Source organism: Saccopteryx bilineata, chromosome 12 (genome assembly GCF_036850765.1).
Source record: "Saccopteryx bilineata isolate mSacBil1 chromosome 12, mSacBil1_pri_phased_curated, whole genome shotgun sequence".
In the NCBI taxonomy this organism is placed as follows: Eukaryota; Metazoa; Chordata; class Mammalia; order Chiroptera; family Emballonuridae; genus Saccopteryx; species Saccopteryx bilineata.
Window position 1 is genome coordinate 34,194,028 of NC_089501.1, and position 16,326 is coordinate 34,210,353.

General features: G+C 45.2%; 1 protein-coding gene across 2 annotated transcripts in view; it reads right to left on the bottom strand.

The window, feature by feature from the left end:
* The window catches only part of NHSL1 (NHS like 1), a 238,098-nt gene extending 224,619 nt beyond the window's left edge, over positions 1-13,479 (bottom strand). The window contains exon 1 of one of the 2 annotated variants that reach the window (XM_066248500.1): positions 12,830-13,479. In XM_066248500.1, coding sequence (XP_066104597.1) covers positions 12,830-13,112 — 283 coding nt within the window. In that variant the 5' untranslated portion in view covers positions 13,113-13,479. The remainder of the gene's footprint in view (positions 1-12,829) is intronic. The other variant, XM_066248497.1, reaches the window with a different exon arrangement.
* Between the last annotated feature and the right edge of the window lie 2,847 nt (positions 13,480-16,326).

Consider the following 16,326-nt stretch of genomic DNA (forward strand, 5'->3'; position numbering starts at 1 on the left):
ACAGGAGCTCTGCTCAACTAAAGAACCAAGAGGGAAGCTAAGAGACAACTATCTTTTGACTCAATGACGTTTGTTGTAAAGATAGAGAACTTTCATGTGCATAAAAATCTTAGATATAAAATATGATTCATTTTTTTCAGAGGATGAGAATAAAGACTTAGCAATCCACTGAGCTAATTGATAGAACTCCCACGGCTCCTTTTTGACTCCCTGGTGAGTGAAATTGAGAAATTCACAAATAACTGAGAGAAGAAACCCTAGCAGCACCAGAAGAACAAAAAACTTCTGTCCTCTCGACAACTCCTGTGTGAACACGCAGGCTCCTGAGAACATCGGAAGGACTTTGCTTGGGAGCCAAAGCAAAATAAGAGCTTGTCAGAGAGATTTCCTCAATGCCTCTCCTATTTTAAAAACCCTCTGAATGTCTATGACCTGGGCGGAAAGTCTCACAATATAAACTAAGTTTTAAAAAGTCAGGACACAAAACTAAACAGAGAGGGATGTCCCCTGTTCTGTTAAAAACACCACCTATTACTATCCTTACAATACATAGATCCAAACCTATCAATATAAAAACCAAAAACAAAAAGAGAAAGAGAGGAAATGGACACTCTCTAGGTCATAATAGTTTTTCTTTAACTTTTCTTCACTTTACAAGTTTGAAAATGCAGATGAATATACATTAATGTTATAATCAGAATGAATTCCTAACATACTTTGTAAGGCTGAAAGCTATTTAATGTATTTTTACTTACATAAAACTTATACTGTAGGGTATGTAGTTCGATGAGTACATTTCTGAGTCCACATAATGCTTTAGTCATTTCTACACTAATTCAATACCAACCTTTAGTCTTTTTTTTTTTTTTTTGAAATTAAATTTAATGGGGTGACATTGCTCAATAAGAGTACACAGGTTTCAGGTAAACATTTCTATAGCATTTGAACTGCTGATTGTATTGTATGCCTTTCACCTAAAATCAAATCATTTTCCATCACCATATATCATATTTGTCCCTCTTTACTCCCCTCCTCCCTGTCCCCTTTCTGGTAACCACTTATCTATGTCCACTAATCTCTGTTTTATATTCCACCTATGGGCAAAATTACATAGTTCTTAGCTTTTTCTAATTTACTTATTTCATTTAGTATGTCAAGGTTCATCCATGTTGTCACAAATGGCACTATGTCATCATTTCTTAGGGCTGAGTAGTACTCCATAGTATATACGTACCACATCTTCTTTATCCGATCCTCTAGCGAGGGACACTTCAGTTATTTCCATGTCTTGGCCATGGCTGCGATGACCATGGGGTGCATGTGTCTTTACATACCAATGTTTTTGAGTTCTTTGTATAGATACCCATATAGGGATTGCTGGGTCGTAGGTAATTCTAGTCTTAATTTTTTGAGGAACAACCATAGTTTCTTCCATACTGGCTATACCAGTTTACATTCCCATCAGCAGTAAATGAAGCTTAACCTTAGTCTTAAGCAAGGTACAAACCAGGAAAAAACATAACTCAAACAGCTGCAGCTGCTTTATTCAAATGTCTGGCAGTGAACTACACTATCGGAGCATGCCTGGTATTGCAATCAAGGTGGTTATAACCAACTCAGGGAAATAAAAATGCCAAGCAGACCTCATGATCAAATTCATTTACTTAGCCAACAAAGCCACTATCTCAGAGTGAAACACTCCACACTAAAATTCAATTCAGCCCTAGATTAGTAATAGCCCCCTCCCAAGTCTGAAGTAATTCACATGCAGCATGTAGAGTTTCCAGATAAAACAGAGAATGCGGTTTTACATAAACAACTTCCACTGTGCTACTACAGATACATAAGAAACCTCCCTTCTTCCTTTTCTTTTCTCAATACAGGAAAAGCTTAATCATACCTTGGGAAGCTCATATTCAAAATACAGTTAAATCAAAGCATTAGCAATAAAAATAAATTTAAGCAAGTACTTTCATTAAAAATTCACTTCAATGTTAATCTTATTTTTCCCAAATTCATTAGGTTCTCTGACAAAAGAGAAAGCTAACTGGGATTTCACAAATAGAAAAGAAACTGGCTAAAAGACACAGAAAAATGATACAAATAAAAATATATTTACAAATAATGAAGAGCAAAGAATAATCCAAAGTCCCAGGTACAACATATGGAGGGTGGAGAACAGAAATGAACACGTTTACGTCGGCAAGATGCGATTCCGGAAGGAGGAAGAGAAACGGGTAAAAGTGGTGGTACTGGGGGAAGGGGAGGACGAGCCTTACAGAGCAGGGGTCCCCAACCCCCGGGCCGCGGACCAGTACCGGTCCGTGGGCCATTTGGTACCGGTCCGCAGAGAAAGAATAAATAACTTACATTATTTCCATTTTATTTATATTTAAGTCTGAACAATGTTTTATTTTTAAAAAATGACCCGATTCATTCTTACATCCATCTAAGACTCACTCTTGACGCTTGTCTCGTAAGTTCGACAATTATATTTAAAAATACCACAGTTTTTACGCCAGTTGCATAATTTTATTTTGTGCATTTATCCGTCCCACCCTAAAAGCCGGTCCGTGAAAATATTTTCTGACATTAAACCAGTCCGTGGCCCAAAAAAGATTGGGGACCACTGTTATAGAGGACAGAGAAGGAAGTGGGACTTCTCTGCATGGCTTTTTATATATTTTTTCAACAGTGTAAATGCACTGTCTATGCAATAAATTAAATGAAAATACATGCTAAGATAGTTTGGGCTATATCATAATGTAAAGAGCCCAGGCTGTGTGGTCAGGCTTCTTGGAACTCTCTGAGATGCTACAGCTAGCTAATGAGAACACTGCTCTCTCCTGAGAGATGGAGGGCAGTGTCCTTGCCTAGGTGATGGTCACAGCAGCCAGACCATCAGCTGGGAAACGACAGTGCACCTCAACAGTAGTTCTCAGGTGCCAACATAATCAGGCATAGTTTGATTATGCATAGATAGCACTGCCCCTACTTAATTCAATTTCCTTTCCTACACATACACCATGATCTCTAAGTCTTCAGAACATTTTATCAGATATCTAATACTGTCAGATAGAGAGCTCCGTTATATTTTACCACGTGTTACTGAAATTTAAATCAGCCCCTTATTACATGGTCTTCTCCATATTACTGATAACACCTTTACCAGCTTTTAATCAGAGGAAGGGGGGGTGGAAGAGGAAAGCATAATGAATTTCCCTACATGAATAATCTAAAACAGCTTGTCTAAAAAGCAAGACATTGTTTTTCTACACCAGGAAATTTTTTGTGAAACAAATCAAAATAATAAGTGAAAATAAAGCAATACAAACAGAAAGAAAATTTCACCATCCACATGAAAGAAAAATCCTATACCAGAAATTTTATATTTGGTTTTTAGAATATTTTTGCATAAAATATGCTATAAAGCATTTAAAAACAGTATTTTACATGTGTGGAAATGCCACTGTCCCACAAATTTACAGACAAGTCTCAAAAATTAGATATCTTCTAAAAATCCAATTTAAATTGGTTATTTAGAATTCAGAAGACTTTGTCCTAGAAATAAGTAAATGACAGTTAATTCTATTAACTATTCATTTATATATTTAATCATCCACACAAAACTGTGAAGGACCTGAAGGAAGGACTCTGTCCTTTTTTCTTTCTTTTAGTGAAAGGAGGGGAGATAGACTCCCGCATGCGTTCCAACCAGCATCCACCTGGCAAACCCCATCTGGGCCAATGCTCAATTCAATGAAGCTGTTTTTAGCACCTGAGGCTGACAGGCTTGGACCAACCACCAAACTATCCTCAGCACACAGGGCCAATGCTTGAATCAATCAAGCCACTGGCTGTGGGAGAGGAAGAGGGAGAGGAGGGGTGAGAGAGGGGGAAAGATTAAGATGGTAGCTTCTCCCATGTGCTCTGACCGGGAATAGAACCCAGACATCCATTCACCTGGCCGAGTTCTATCCACTGAGCCAAGTGGCCAGAGCCAAAAGAACCCTGTTTTATTCATCTTTTAATCCTCACCAATCAGCACTAGCAGAATAACCCGAAATATACTTCCTGAATGAATGACTACCCTGCCACCCTCAATGGACAAGATTCCTGACATACAACATAGACTGGTGTTTCCAAAACTTGGTTAACCAGAATCACCTGAGGGAACCTGTTAGCCAGGCCTGTTCCTGGCCTCACCCAAGACCTGCTGACTCAGAATCTCCAGAATCCTGGGGAGTCTGTTTTTAAACAAGCCCCCTGTGCACCTGATGCTTCAGAAACCATGGGGAACAGGATAAATGAAACAGTGTGAACAAGCCAAGGAATGGATAGCCAAGGAATGGATGCCCAAGGAAAACTGAGGTCTAAGCTGAGCCCCTGCAGTTCTGAGAGGGAACAGGAAATCAGACAGCAGTCGGGTTTAGGCTGTGACAGCCCCCCTAGGCAACTGAGGCCAAAGAAAACCTAGGGAGCTAAGTGGGAGCTGAGCTGGGTCAGCAGTTCTTACAATAGGAGGAAACGGAGGTGAAAAGGGCTTTGAGAAAGAGGACGTCCACATAAAGACCCCCAAGGGAAGAGCTGGCTCCCTCCCCCACCTCACAGGCCAAACCCCTGGGAGGCAGAAAGAACCCACCACCCTTCCTGCGGTCCTGCAGGGAACTACATTGACTTTATGGATATGCTTTAGGATCCCTGGCCAGAAGGCTCCAGTTTTCAAATCCGAAGTATTTTACGCACAAGTCTGAGACAAGCGGTCGGTCCTCTGCACTTGGTCAGCTTTCATCTACCAGGCTTTGGCTGAGCTGTGTCACACCGACTGGGCCATCTGTGGCAATATATGGACATCAATGTACACACAGATGTTAACTCAGCCTTCTCTGTCATCGAAACAACAGTAAATGTTAAGTGGATGATAGTTATGAGCCAGGCACGATGCTAAACTTCACATGCATGTCTCAAATTTCTTGGCCATCTGCTAGTAGTTTGAGAGGTTTCAAAACAAAAAGCGGAGAAGAAAGGGAAAGACCAAAAGACTTAAGGTTTCTTTCCCTCAGATATCTGACAGGCTTTTGCTGTATCTTCTTGGCATTGGTTTTCCTCATGTGAATACAGAATGTCATAATCAGAAGAGACAGTACCGGAGGGAGGTTAGGAGACGAGCCTGCCTGGGTTCGCAACCCAGCTCTACCGCTTGCTAGCTGTGAATGAGAGCAAACAGATTCTTAGCTGTGTCATCTGTCAAACAAACATAACAAGTACCCAGCTCAAAGGACTGTTGTACATTTTAAAATACCTGGCCTACGGCAAATGCTCATTAGCTGTCTGTATTATTAGGCAATACAAAGTCACCAAAAATATAACCCAAGACCAGAAACTGGATCGTCTCTGCTGTCCAGATACTGATATCAGCAATGTCACTCACTGATGGCTGAGTAATACTAAATGCTTCCACAGACCTGTCGTTTAATCCACACGAAAGGGGACTAAGACTGGGCCCTCCAGGGCTTTTTCTCAGAAGAGCCTTCACTCAAAAACAGAAGCTTCATCTTTTTCGCTGCACGTGTCTTAAGTGTTTCTAACAAACGTAACATCAGCATCATCCCGTTGACTTTTAACTTCAAATCCTGCAGAATTAATTCATCCCCGGATATGAACCAATTTGAGGAGAAACAGAATTAAATAATTAAGTCAACTACTAGGTGCCTACTTAGTTGCAAATCACTTTTTTTGTTTAAAACATGACTTTTTAAAAGATATTAAAATGAGAGCCAGAGGAAAACACTATTATTTTTCTGTTTCTGAATTTTCTTCCAAATAGTAAGAGTCTCAACTATTTCTCTCATCAAATTTTTTTCATTTGCTAGTCTCAATCCTAAAATACACATAGATGAAATCTTAATATTGGCCTTTCCTCTAATATGAAAGAAAACTAGAATGTTGCTAGATAAATCATTTCAGCCTAAATGTAGGTAGCTTTATATACCAGGTTGTTACCGTTTCAGTACCCAGGAGTCAATGAGTAAATTGCTGTTCTAGCTTAAATGATACAATCTCATAATTTAAAAAAAAAAAAAGAAGATAACTCAATTTTTTAGACATCTGACATATGGTAATGAATTTAAACAATTTTTTTTTTTCATAATGATGTATCACTCTTTAAAGATGAAGAGAAGGGCCTGACCGGGCGGTGGCTCAGTGGATAGAGCGCCAGACTGGGATGCAGACGACCCAGGTTTGAGACTCCAAGGTCCCCAGCTTGAGCACAGGCTCATCTGGTTTGAGCAAAAAGCTCACCAGCTTGCACCCAAGGTCGCTGGCTCGAGCAAGGGGTTACTTGGTCTGCTGAAGGCCTGCGGTCAAGGCACATATGAGAAAGCAATCAATGAACAACTAAGGTGTCGCAATGAGCAACGAAAAACTAATAATTGATGCTTCTCATCTCTCTGTTCCTGTCTGTCTGTCCCTGTCTATCCCTCTCTCTGTCTCTGTAAAAAAAAAAAAAAGAGAGAGAGAGAGAGAATGTCATGAATGGACTGTGGGTAGGATATAAAAAATTTGAAACAGTACCTTCATGCTGTTTATAAAATGACTAACCCCTCTAGATGTAAAGCTCCATACACTCCACGCTGGTAAAATGTGAGTTGAAAGAGTCCAGATAGTCATGAAGAGTTTATTTCAGATCCCAAAACTTTTTTTAAGTCCAGTCATAGGCATTAGAGAGGGACTATTGACCAAAGTCATACATACAGGATTACCTGAGCTACCGCTATGATCAGCTAGCAACCTCTCGTTAGAATTACAAAATGTCAAAGTGGAAAAAGCCAATAGAGGTTCATTTAGTCAGTCTCTATTTTACAGACAAGGAAACTGAGGCCTGGAGGTGTTGAATAAATTGCTCAAGATCTGCATTAGAAAATGGCAGAGATGAAGTCAAACTCAAGGCTCCAGATTCTCAAGCCAGTGGGCTTTCCTATCTATGTCAATGCTCCTCAAGTGCTTAAAAAAGGGCTTTGGGAGGGTCTGGGAATCCCTAACTTGAACACAAGCGCCCTGCAATTCTTAAGGTCAAGCAAGTTCCCAACATGCCGCTTCATCTCACTCCGCCTCCTGAACCTGAACCTGAGGTGCGGCAGCTCAGCTGTCAGTTTCTGTTAATACATTTAGGGCCCTTCCAGGGATTAGAGGAGGGTGGAGACCAGATTCCCAGCCCAACATCCTCCCTAGTATGTGGTATGTTTCAATGAAAGCAAGTCCTGTGCCAATTTCACCAGAAAAGCAAACATTTATCAGCGGGGAGGCACAAAAACAATCCACAACCTGTTCTTCAAAGAGCAGTTGTCTCCAGTCTCTGTCTTTAGAGCTCGGTCTGACAAGCACCTTGCACAGAAGGTTCATTCTGAAGAAGCAAATATATTCTGACATCAGGACCAACCAACCCCAGGGTTGGGTCAAGGGACATTTCCTTTTAAGGGACAACAATGCAGCTTGAGTACTTACTACCCAGAATGTATTAAGGCTCTAGTGTCTGCCTAACACAGACACTAAAAACTCATACCTTGTTTATGCAGAGTGCCCATCTAATCTGTCTGCCAACCAGCTGTCTTCAACACTATTCATCTCACGTATGAAACTCGCTCACACGCTCCCAAGGAGCGCCATGTACAGGTGCACAGGCTGAGAGCCACGTTGACCTGTAGGAGCACCATTAGCACACACTCACGTGTGAATGGTACCCCCTATCGTTGGGCAACAAAATATATATAAATCTCCCTAAACTTGTACACTTCTAGAATCTAGGAGGAAAAAATCTGCTTTTCTGCACTGTAAGAAAAAAGCCAGAAAGTCATCTCTTCTCCTATTCTGTTTCTTTTTTTAATTTTTTAAAAATTTTTATTTATTCATTTTAGAGAGGAGAGAGAGAGAGAGAGAGAGAGAGAAGGGCGGGAGGAGCAGGAAGCATCAACTCCCATATGTGCCTTGACCAGACAAGTGCAGGTTTCGAACTGGCGACCTCAGCATTCCAGGTCGACACTCTACCCACTGCGCCACCACAGGTCAGGCCTCCTATTCTGTTTCGACAATTACATTTTATATTCACCCCGGAAGTACTTTCAAGGTGAAGCGGAAAGAGTTCTGGCCTAGAAATCAGAAGACTATCTTCTATATGCCTCTTACTGGTTCCACAACTTCCATTTCTTTGTCTGTAAAATGGATATAACACAACTGGGCCTTACTACCTTATAAGGCTTTTTACTCAAACAACGAATCTAAAAAATATTTTTTCATTCATAAAAGCACTACATAAAAATAGTGTTATTAATTATAAAAAGAAACAAATCACACGGGGCTAAAAAATCAAACAGGACTGACTACCTGCTTCAGTACCTATTGATTTCTACGTAGCAAAGTCTGTTTTGATTGTTTACAGAGCCAACATGGAAACGCTATCCAAATTTCTGGCTGCTGTCACTACTTTCAATGAGAATAAAGTTTGACTTTCACAGAAAGGAATGAAGTGGGGGTTAAGCACAGAAACCTTAAAAAGGTAGACAGTTTATTTTTCATGTGTTTTTAAAACATAATTGTCTTGATCATTTAGATGAGCAGGAATCAATAATCGCAACCCCTCCCAGAAATTTCTGTAGTTATGCTTCCTGACACTGAGCACTAAGAAGCTATGTACTAGTTCAGTTCAAATATCTACTGAGCCCTGGCCGGTTGGCTCAGCGGTAGAGCGTTGGCCTAGCGTGCGGAGGACCCGGGTTCGATTCCTGGCCAGGGCACACAGAAGCGCCCATTTGCTTCTCCACCCCTCCGCCGCCGCGCCTTCCTCTGTCTCTCTCTTCCCCTCCCGCAGCCAAGGCTCCATTGGAGCAAAGATGGCCCGGGCGCTGGGGATGGCTCTGTGGCCTCTGCCTCAGGCGCTAGAGTGGCTCTGGTCGCAACATGGCGACGCCCAGGATGGGCCGAGTGTCGCCCCTGGTGGGCGTGCCGGGTGAATCCCGGTCGGGCGCATGCGGGAGTCTGTCTGACTGTCTCTCCCCGTTTCCAACTTCAGAAAAATGAAAAAACAAAAACAAAAACAAAAAACAAATATCTACTGAGCTAGGCCCCTCCAGGCATTGCCGTGAGCTTTGGTGCCCTCCAGGAACTCGCTGTCTAGCCGAGGGGAACAGAAGTGAACACACAATTCCAATCCACACTGGTAGAGGCAGTGATGGAGGTACAGATCTGACGCCCGTGCCGGATGCCCTGGAGCACTCCCTCCAACTGGGGGATTCAGGGAAAGCAGTAGCGTGCTTTTAAAGCATTTAAGGATGAGTAGGAGAAAAACAGGAATGTGCATTCTCTCCAATTTATGACAAAAAACTATTCTGAGTTTTGACCCATAAGATTTTGAGGAATGGCAAACTTGATGAAATATTTCTTCGCATCACTGAGACCAGCAGGGCTGGCCCACAGGACCAAAAGGCTGTTTCTGTACTGCAAAATTAAAGCCCACAGGTTTTTAAAATAGCTCCACTCACAGTCTGTATTATTGGTGGAAATCCACCAAGCAATGAAATATTGTATGTGCTATTATTCCCCATGTATAAGACACTCCCATGTATAGACACAGCTTGATTTGGGGGCCTGAAATTTGGGAAAAAATGTATTACGTGAAGTTATTGAACTCAAGTTTTATTCATCATAAAATTCATACAACTCCTCATCACTGTCAAAACTCCCCCATCCATTAGCTTGTCCTCATCTGTGTCTGATGACGAATCAGTCTTCAACAATGAACGCAAAAACAAGCACGAAAAAGTGGGAAATGCAAGTAAAAAAAAATCTACAACCACTGTATAAGATGCACCCAGTTTTTAGACCCAAAATTTTCCCCCCAAATGTGCATCTCATACATGGGGAAAGATGGTAGTGCCAGGCGCACTCTGGCCTCCGTGAGCTGCTCGGGTTAGTTACTTGCTCCTGGGGAGACTCATTAAAAAGTTTATCTGACAAGAAGGGGTGAAATGAAGTCACGGTATCCGTGGGACTGTTTACTGAATGCATTTGAACTCTGCTTCCCATTTCCACAGGATTCTAAAGGAAAGGACACAGCAGAGGGCCAGCAGGCGAGCCCATCTCAGCACATACCCTGGGCACATCACCTCAACTCTCTTGGGCTCCATTTCCTCTCTTGTTCGCGGCTCATGAAATATAAACCTAAAAGTAATACATAATAATACCGAATGTAAACTGTAATTGAAAAATAAAAATTTTTTAAAAGAGTTCATGAAATAGATGGTCTTTACAGACAAATCCAAATCTAAAAATCTACATGTCCATTACAATCAAGTATGTTACTCTGGCCAGAAAGGGTACCAAAATGACTTCAAAATGTAGTTTTTACTGGAATAGGGTTTGACGTATCTTTTAAAAAGAATCTTGACAGAAGCTAAATGAAAAAATGTACAGGTGTTTCACTTCTTTGTAGCATATAAAAAAGTGTGTGAAGGTGAAAAACCACAAAAACTAACATCTTTATAGTTCAACTGTACTTTCTTCTCTGTACATACACTTCTTCTCTTAGATAGAACTACATTTAATAAAAGCCTTCTTCTTCAATCTTAAAAAAAAAGAAAAAGAAAAACGGCCTGACCAGGCAGTGGATAGAGCATCGGTCTGGGACGCGGAGGACCCAGGTTCGAGACCTCAAGGTCTCCAGCTTGAGCACAGGCTCATCTGGTTTAAGCAAAAAGCTCACCAGCTTGGTCCCAAGGCTCCTGGCTCAAGCAAGGGGTTACTCGGTCTGCTGAAGGCCCGTGGTCAAGGCACATATGAGAAAGCAACCAATGAACAACTAAGATGTTGCGAAGGCAACAAAAAGCTGATGATTGATGCTTCTCATCTCTCTCCGTTCCTGTCTGTCCCTATCTATTCCTCTCTCTGACTCTCTCTGTTCTTGTAAAAAAAAGAAAAAACAAACAAAAAAAACCAATGAGCCAGGTTTTCTGGTGTGAAATCAAAGCTATTTAAGAGTCAAAAGATTTTAAAACTTGTGAAAGGTTTTCAAAAGAGCTATTGCAGTCCCTTAGGACAACGTTAGTTTAGGGAATTTGCGGGGGGGGGGGGGGGGGCGTGTATTGGTGCATATGTACACAAAGACAGAAAAGTGGTATGTTTAGAAAACAAAACTAGCAAATGAAAGGGTTCATGACCTTCAGGGAGTTTTTTCTTGTTTCTTAATTCCCACAAGAGATCAGTTTACCTAGATCTGCCTCATCGCATCACTCCTCAAGGGTAAAAGTCTCCTTCACCCACACAGATACGCCACACAGAAAAGGCATAGAAGCAACTAGTGATTAGGGAGATGACGGTGACATTCCACTAGGACAGTATATCCTGATGCATGAGACCGTTATTCACATTAAGCACGTATCCTCTGCTCGTGTCCAACAAATTTTGAGACCCCTTTGGTTTTAGCACCACCCCCACTTCTGACAGTTTTATGTTTTGTTTGGGGTTTAGTTTTTTTTTGCTTGTTTCTGGGTTTTTTTGGTTGGAATTGGGGGGCAGGGCGACTCTCCCTGGTTGGGAACTGTCCACAACTTACAAGGAAGCGTTGACGGCACAATGAAAGAGTTGAACTGTAAGATGTAAAACCATCAAATGGTAACTTCAGTACTTGAAGATGTATTCTAGCAAGCAATTGCATTTGATATTAAAGTACTGAAAACCTGAATTCAACTCTTCCAGCTGTAAGGTGGGTAAAGTACAGCTAAGTTCTAAGAGGGAAAAACATGGAAAACCAGCTATTCGAGACTGCCTCTGAAATGGTTCTACGACAGTATTTCATCCAGAGTTACTGAAATCTCCGAGTGTGTTACACCAACACCTCCCCTCCCGCCCTGCAATTCATCAAGCAGCTTCAATTTATTCTTTATACTCAGGATCGTGATCAAGTCCACGTACTAAAAAGGGGAGAAAACACACTAGCATCAACTGAAAGTTTCTCTGCTTTGAGCCAGCAGGAAATTCCAGTTACTGCATTCACTGGAGCTATGTAGTTAAGCTGCTGAAATGAAATGGGTGCTTAGAGAGATCACTACGTAGGGACTTAGACTTGATTTGCGGGGTTGGAAGAGGTCAAAGATGAATGGAATTCAGAGTCTAAGCTCAAGGTCAAGGCCCTATTGAGTCACAAAGAGATGGTCAAGGATAGATAGACAAAGATTGATACCAAAAAAGAAAAGCCTAAACTAACTCTGCACTTGTTGGTAGGTGAGAATACCGGTACCTGGTGGCCAGAGAAGAAGGGACAAGCAGTCCCAACGCTCGATGAGATCTCGAGACTTACAAACATCCTCCTAAGTCTCGAGAGCTGCAATCACTATTACCCATACCTACACTGTACCGTGGCTCTGGAATAGGTTACCTTCGCTGACCCTTTGCCCAGGATCTTGGCTCCTCCTCTGTGTACAGAGCCCCAGGGTCTGTTCTCAGTCTCCCACCCAGAGCGAAGCACCCGGCGGGGGCAGGGCCTCCCCAATTCCTCCTCTCTGCGCCCACTGCTGCTAGGCGGCCAACAACCTCCCGGAATCCCAGAGTCGGAGTGAGTCGGCGAGTGCCGCACGTGTCTGCCACCTGCCCGGCCGCCCTGTCTCGTGTCAGGCTCCCCCCACGGGAGAGCCAGACACTCGCGAGGGTCCGGGGGTCCAGGGATCCGGGGCTGCGCGTGGCAGCCCAAGAGCCGGCCCGGGGCCGCCAGGGGGCGGGAGGGAGCAGCTCTCCGGCACCTCCCCGCTCGTTCCCCTCCCCCGGCCCGCGGGCAACTCACGGATTTTCACTCGGCGGTGGTCCAGGCGCGCGGCGGCGGCGTGCAGGGCGTCGAGGCGGTGGTGCAGCGCGGCGGTGCGGAGGCCCAGCGCGGCCGCCTGGCCCTCGAGCTCGCCGAAGATGTCCCCGGCGCACCGCGACAGGTCGGCGAGCTGCGCCAGCAGGCAGACCAGGGCGTGCGAGCTGACCTGTTCCAGCGAGCGGAAGAGTGGCGCGCCCGTGGCCCCGGCCGCCTCGGGCCGGCGCAGCCGCGCGGGCTCCACGCTCCTCGGGTGGAAGGGCATGGCCGGGGGCGGGCGGCTCGCGCTTGGGCTCGCGGCGACGCGGGCCGCCCGGGGCCAGCAGAGCCCTTAAGCCGCCCCCCGTCGGCGCGGGGCGCGAGTCCGCATCCAACACAAAGAAAAGTCCCGGGCAGCGGCGGGCGGCGAGGGGCAGCCTGGTGGCGCTGCCGCTGGGAGAGCGGGAGGACGGCCCGTCGGGCGCGCGGGCAGGCGGGCGGCGAGGCAGAGGAGCCGGCGGCAGCCCGGGCGGTCGCGGGGAAGAGCTCCGGACGGTCCGAGCAGCGGCCGCCTGGCGCCCGGCGGCGTCCCTCCGCCCGCCGGGGGCCAGGGGCTGGGGGCCGGGGCCGCGCGGCGAGAGGAAGTGCCGGGAGCAGCTCCCGGGCGGGGGGCGCGGCGGCCGCAGTGGCGAGCGGAGCCGCGAGTCCCGCTGAAGTTTGCAGGGAGGCAGGAAAGCGCCGGCGGCTCCTTCCCTCCCTCCCGATTGGAGAGGGAGGAGGAAGCGAGGGAAGTGCCGCCGACACCGGGCGAGAGGGAGGGGAGGCGAAAGAAAGGAAAGGGGGAGGAGAAAAGGGCCGGCCCGGGGAACCACCTGCGGCTCCCGCGGCCGCCGCGCCCTGCGCCCACGGGAGGTGGCGGCCCCGCGCCTCAGCGCACCCTGCCGGGCCAGGCACGGCCGCACAGCCCGGGGCTCCCGCGTCGCCGCCCCGCTCCCCTCCGAAGCCCACCGGCCGCTGGGCCGTGTCCTCGCCAGCTCCCCGGGCCCGGCGCGGGGAGGGGTGGGGCGTAGCGTGGGCGCCGCGGAGGCGGAGGCGCCGGCACGGCGGAGGCGAGCCCCGCTGGGCTGCTCACCTGTGCTCCTGCCCGCGGGGGCCCTGAGTCAGGAGCGCCCAGCCCCACGGGAAACGCCCGGAGGGCCCGATGGATCCACCTGATCTCTCCAAGCCCCACTCTGGAAGGTGCCAAGGCTTCCGGACGCTGGTGGACCTAAAAGAGGACATGAAATCGTCCAGTAGCCAAGGATTCTGTAGCGGACTAGGTGTCCTCCGGATAGAAAAACCTCTTTTGGGGATTGGTGGGGGACGAGGAGGGGGTGGAGTTCAAGAGACGACTTCTTAACAAAGTGGTCTCTAACTGTAAAGGCCCCAGCTGAAGTGTGCCGAATGTAGGTTTTCCCCCCAAGTACGAGATTGGGATGGAAAGGAGTGTGTGGAACCCGAACTTAGAACCCTGAGTTTGGTTCCTGGAAGACTGTTAAGCTAAAGGCTATTGAGATCATGGTTATGGGATACCCACTAACTCAAACCTTCTGGTTAGAAGTATTTGAGAAGACTCAGTCCAATATCCCGAGGCTCAAGTCCCACTTATCGCTATGTTTGCTCAGAAAAGGAATCTCCGCTTCTTTGGTTTCTGCCCCCCAAGTGACCCAAACTGCTGCACTGTTGGAACTGGCTGCAGTTTGGGAATTGGGTGTTCCAAAGCTGTGCTGATTGCACTGCAAAGTGGATTCCCTCTTCGAAGGAAGACAGCGAAATGCAACACAAACAGGCTTGAGAGAGAGAGCATCGCCACAGGAAATTTAGTAGACAGAAATGTTTTTTGCTCTTTCCCTGTTGCGCAGAGATCATTTTTCACAATATGGGCAAATATGGTCTCATAGTCACTGACCACCTTCAGGGTTGTTATGGAGTACATAGGAGCTTCTGCTGTCAATGAAAAAAAAAATGCTCTGAAATGTATCAAGCACTACATAAACATCAGGTACAGTATAAAAGCGAGCTGTCTCCTCAAGAAATATTGAGTGCCTGTGTGTGCTGGAGATGTGTGCAAAGCTGGCTGGCTCCATCCCTGCCACCATGAGGCTCCAAGCTAGTGGGCCACACAAATCATCTTTCAGTTATATACCATACAATCCACTTATTTAAAGGGTACATTTCAGTGTTTTTTAGTATAGTCACAGGCATATAAACATCACCATAATCAGTTTTAAGACATTTAATCATACCCTCTATCCCCCACCCACCCACCCACCCACCCAAAAGAAACAATTATCTTTAGTATTCACTAGTTTTTTGTTTTGTTTCTATGTATCTGCCTCTTCTGGACAATTCATATAAAGGAAATCACACAATATGTGCCCTTGTGTGTCTGCCTTCTTTCCCTTAACATAAAGTTCACCCACGTTGTACCATATATCAGTACTTAATTCCTTTTGACGGCTGAATAATGTTCCATTGTATGGATATACCAATGTTGTTTATCCCATTTATCCACTGAAGAACATATGAGTTTCCACTTTTTGGCTACTATGAATATTGCTGCTATGACCATTCTTGTTCAAGTTTTATGTGGACATGTTTTAATTTCTCTTGAGTATACACCCAGAAGAACACTGCATTATAACTAAGTTTAACTGTGTCAGGAACTGCCAGACTTTTCCAAAGCAGCTAGACCATTTTACAATCCCACCAGCAATGTAAGAGGGCTCCAATTCCTCCATAGCCTCACAATACTTGTCTTTTTTACTATATCTATCCTAATGGTTGTAAAGTGGTATCTTGTTGTGGTTTTGATTGACATTTCCCTGCTGGCAATGATTTTGAGCATATTTTCATGTGCTCATTGGTCATTGGTCATTTGTCTATCCTCTTTGGAATAAGATTGCATACATTTGGAGAACTGTTCATATCTTTTGCCCATTTTTAAAATTCAATTAATGTCTTTTTATTAAGTTGTAATAGGTCTTTATATATTCTACATGCATGTCCTTTATCATGTATAACATGTACTCACTAAACGCTTCAACAGTTGACTGTGGTTAAGCATTGTTCTTTAGTTTATTCACTCATCCTGCTCATCCCTTGAGACTGTCTGCTTGATCTGAAACAAATATGGTTAACCACATAATCCAATATAGTGTAAAGGGAGCAAGGACTTTTTGTAAATTTGTAATCTTGGGGGAAAATGAATAAAACTTTTTTTTTTCTGAAGTTGGAAACAGGGAGGTAGTCAGACTCCCACATGTGTCCAATCGGGATCCACCTGGCATGCCCACCAGGGGGCGATGCTCTGCCTATCCGGGGCGTCGCTCTGTTGCAACCAGAACCATTCTAGCACCTGAGGCAGAGGCCATGGAGCCATCCTCAGTGCCCAGGCCAACTTTGCTCCAGTGGAGCCTCAGCTGCGGGAGGGGAAGAGAGAGACAGAGAGGAAGGAGAGG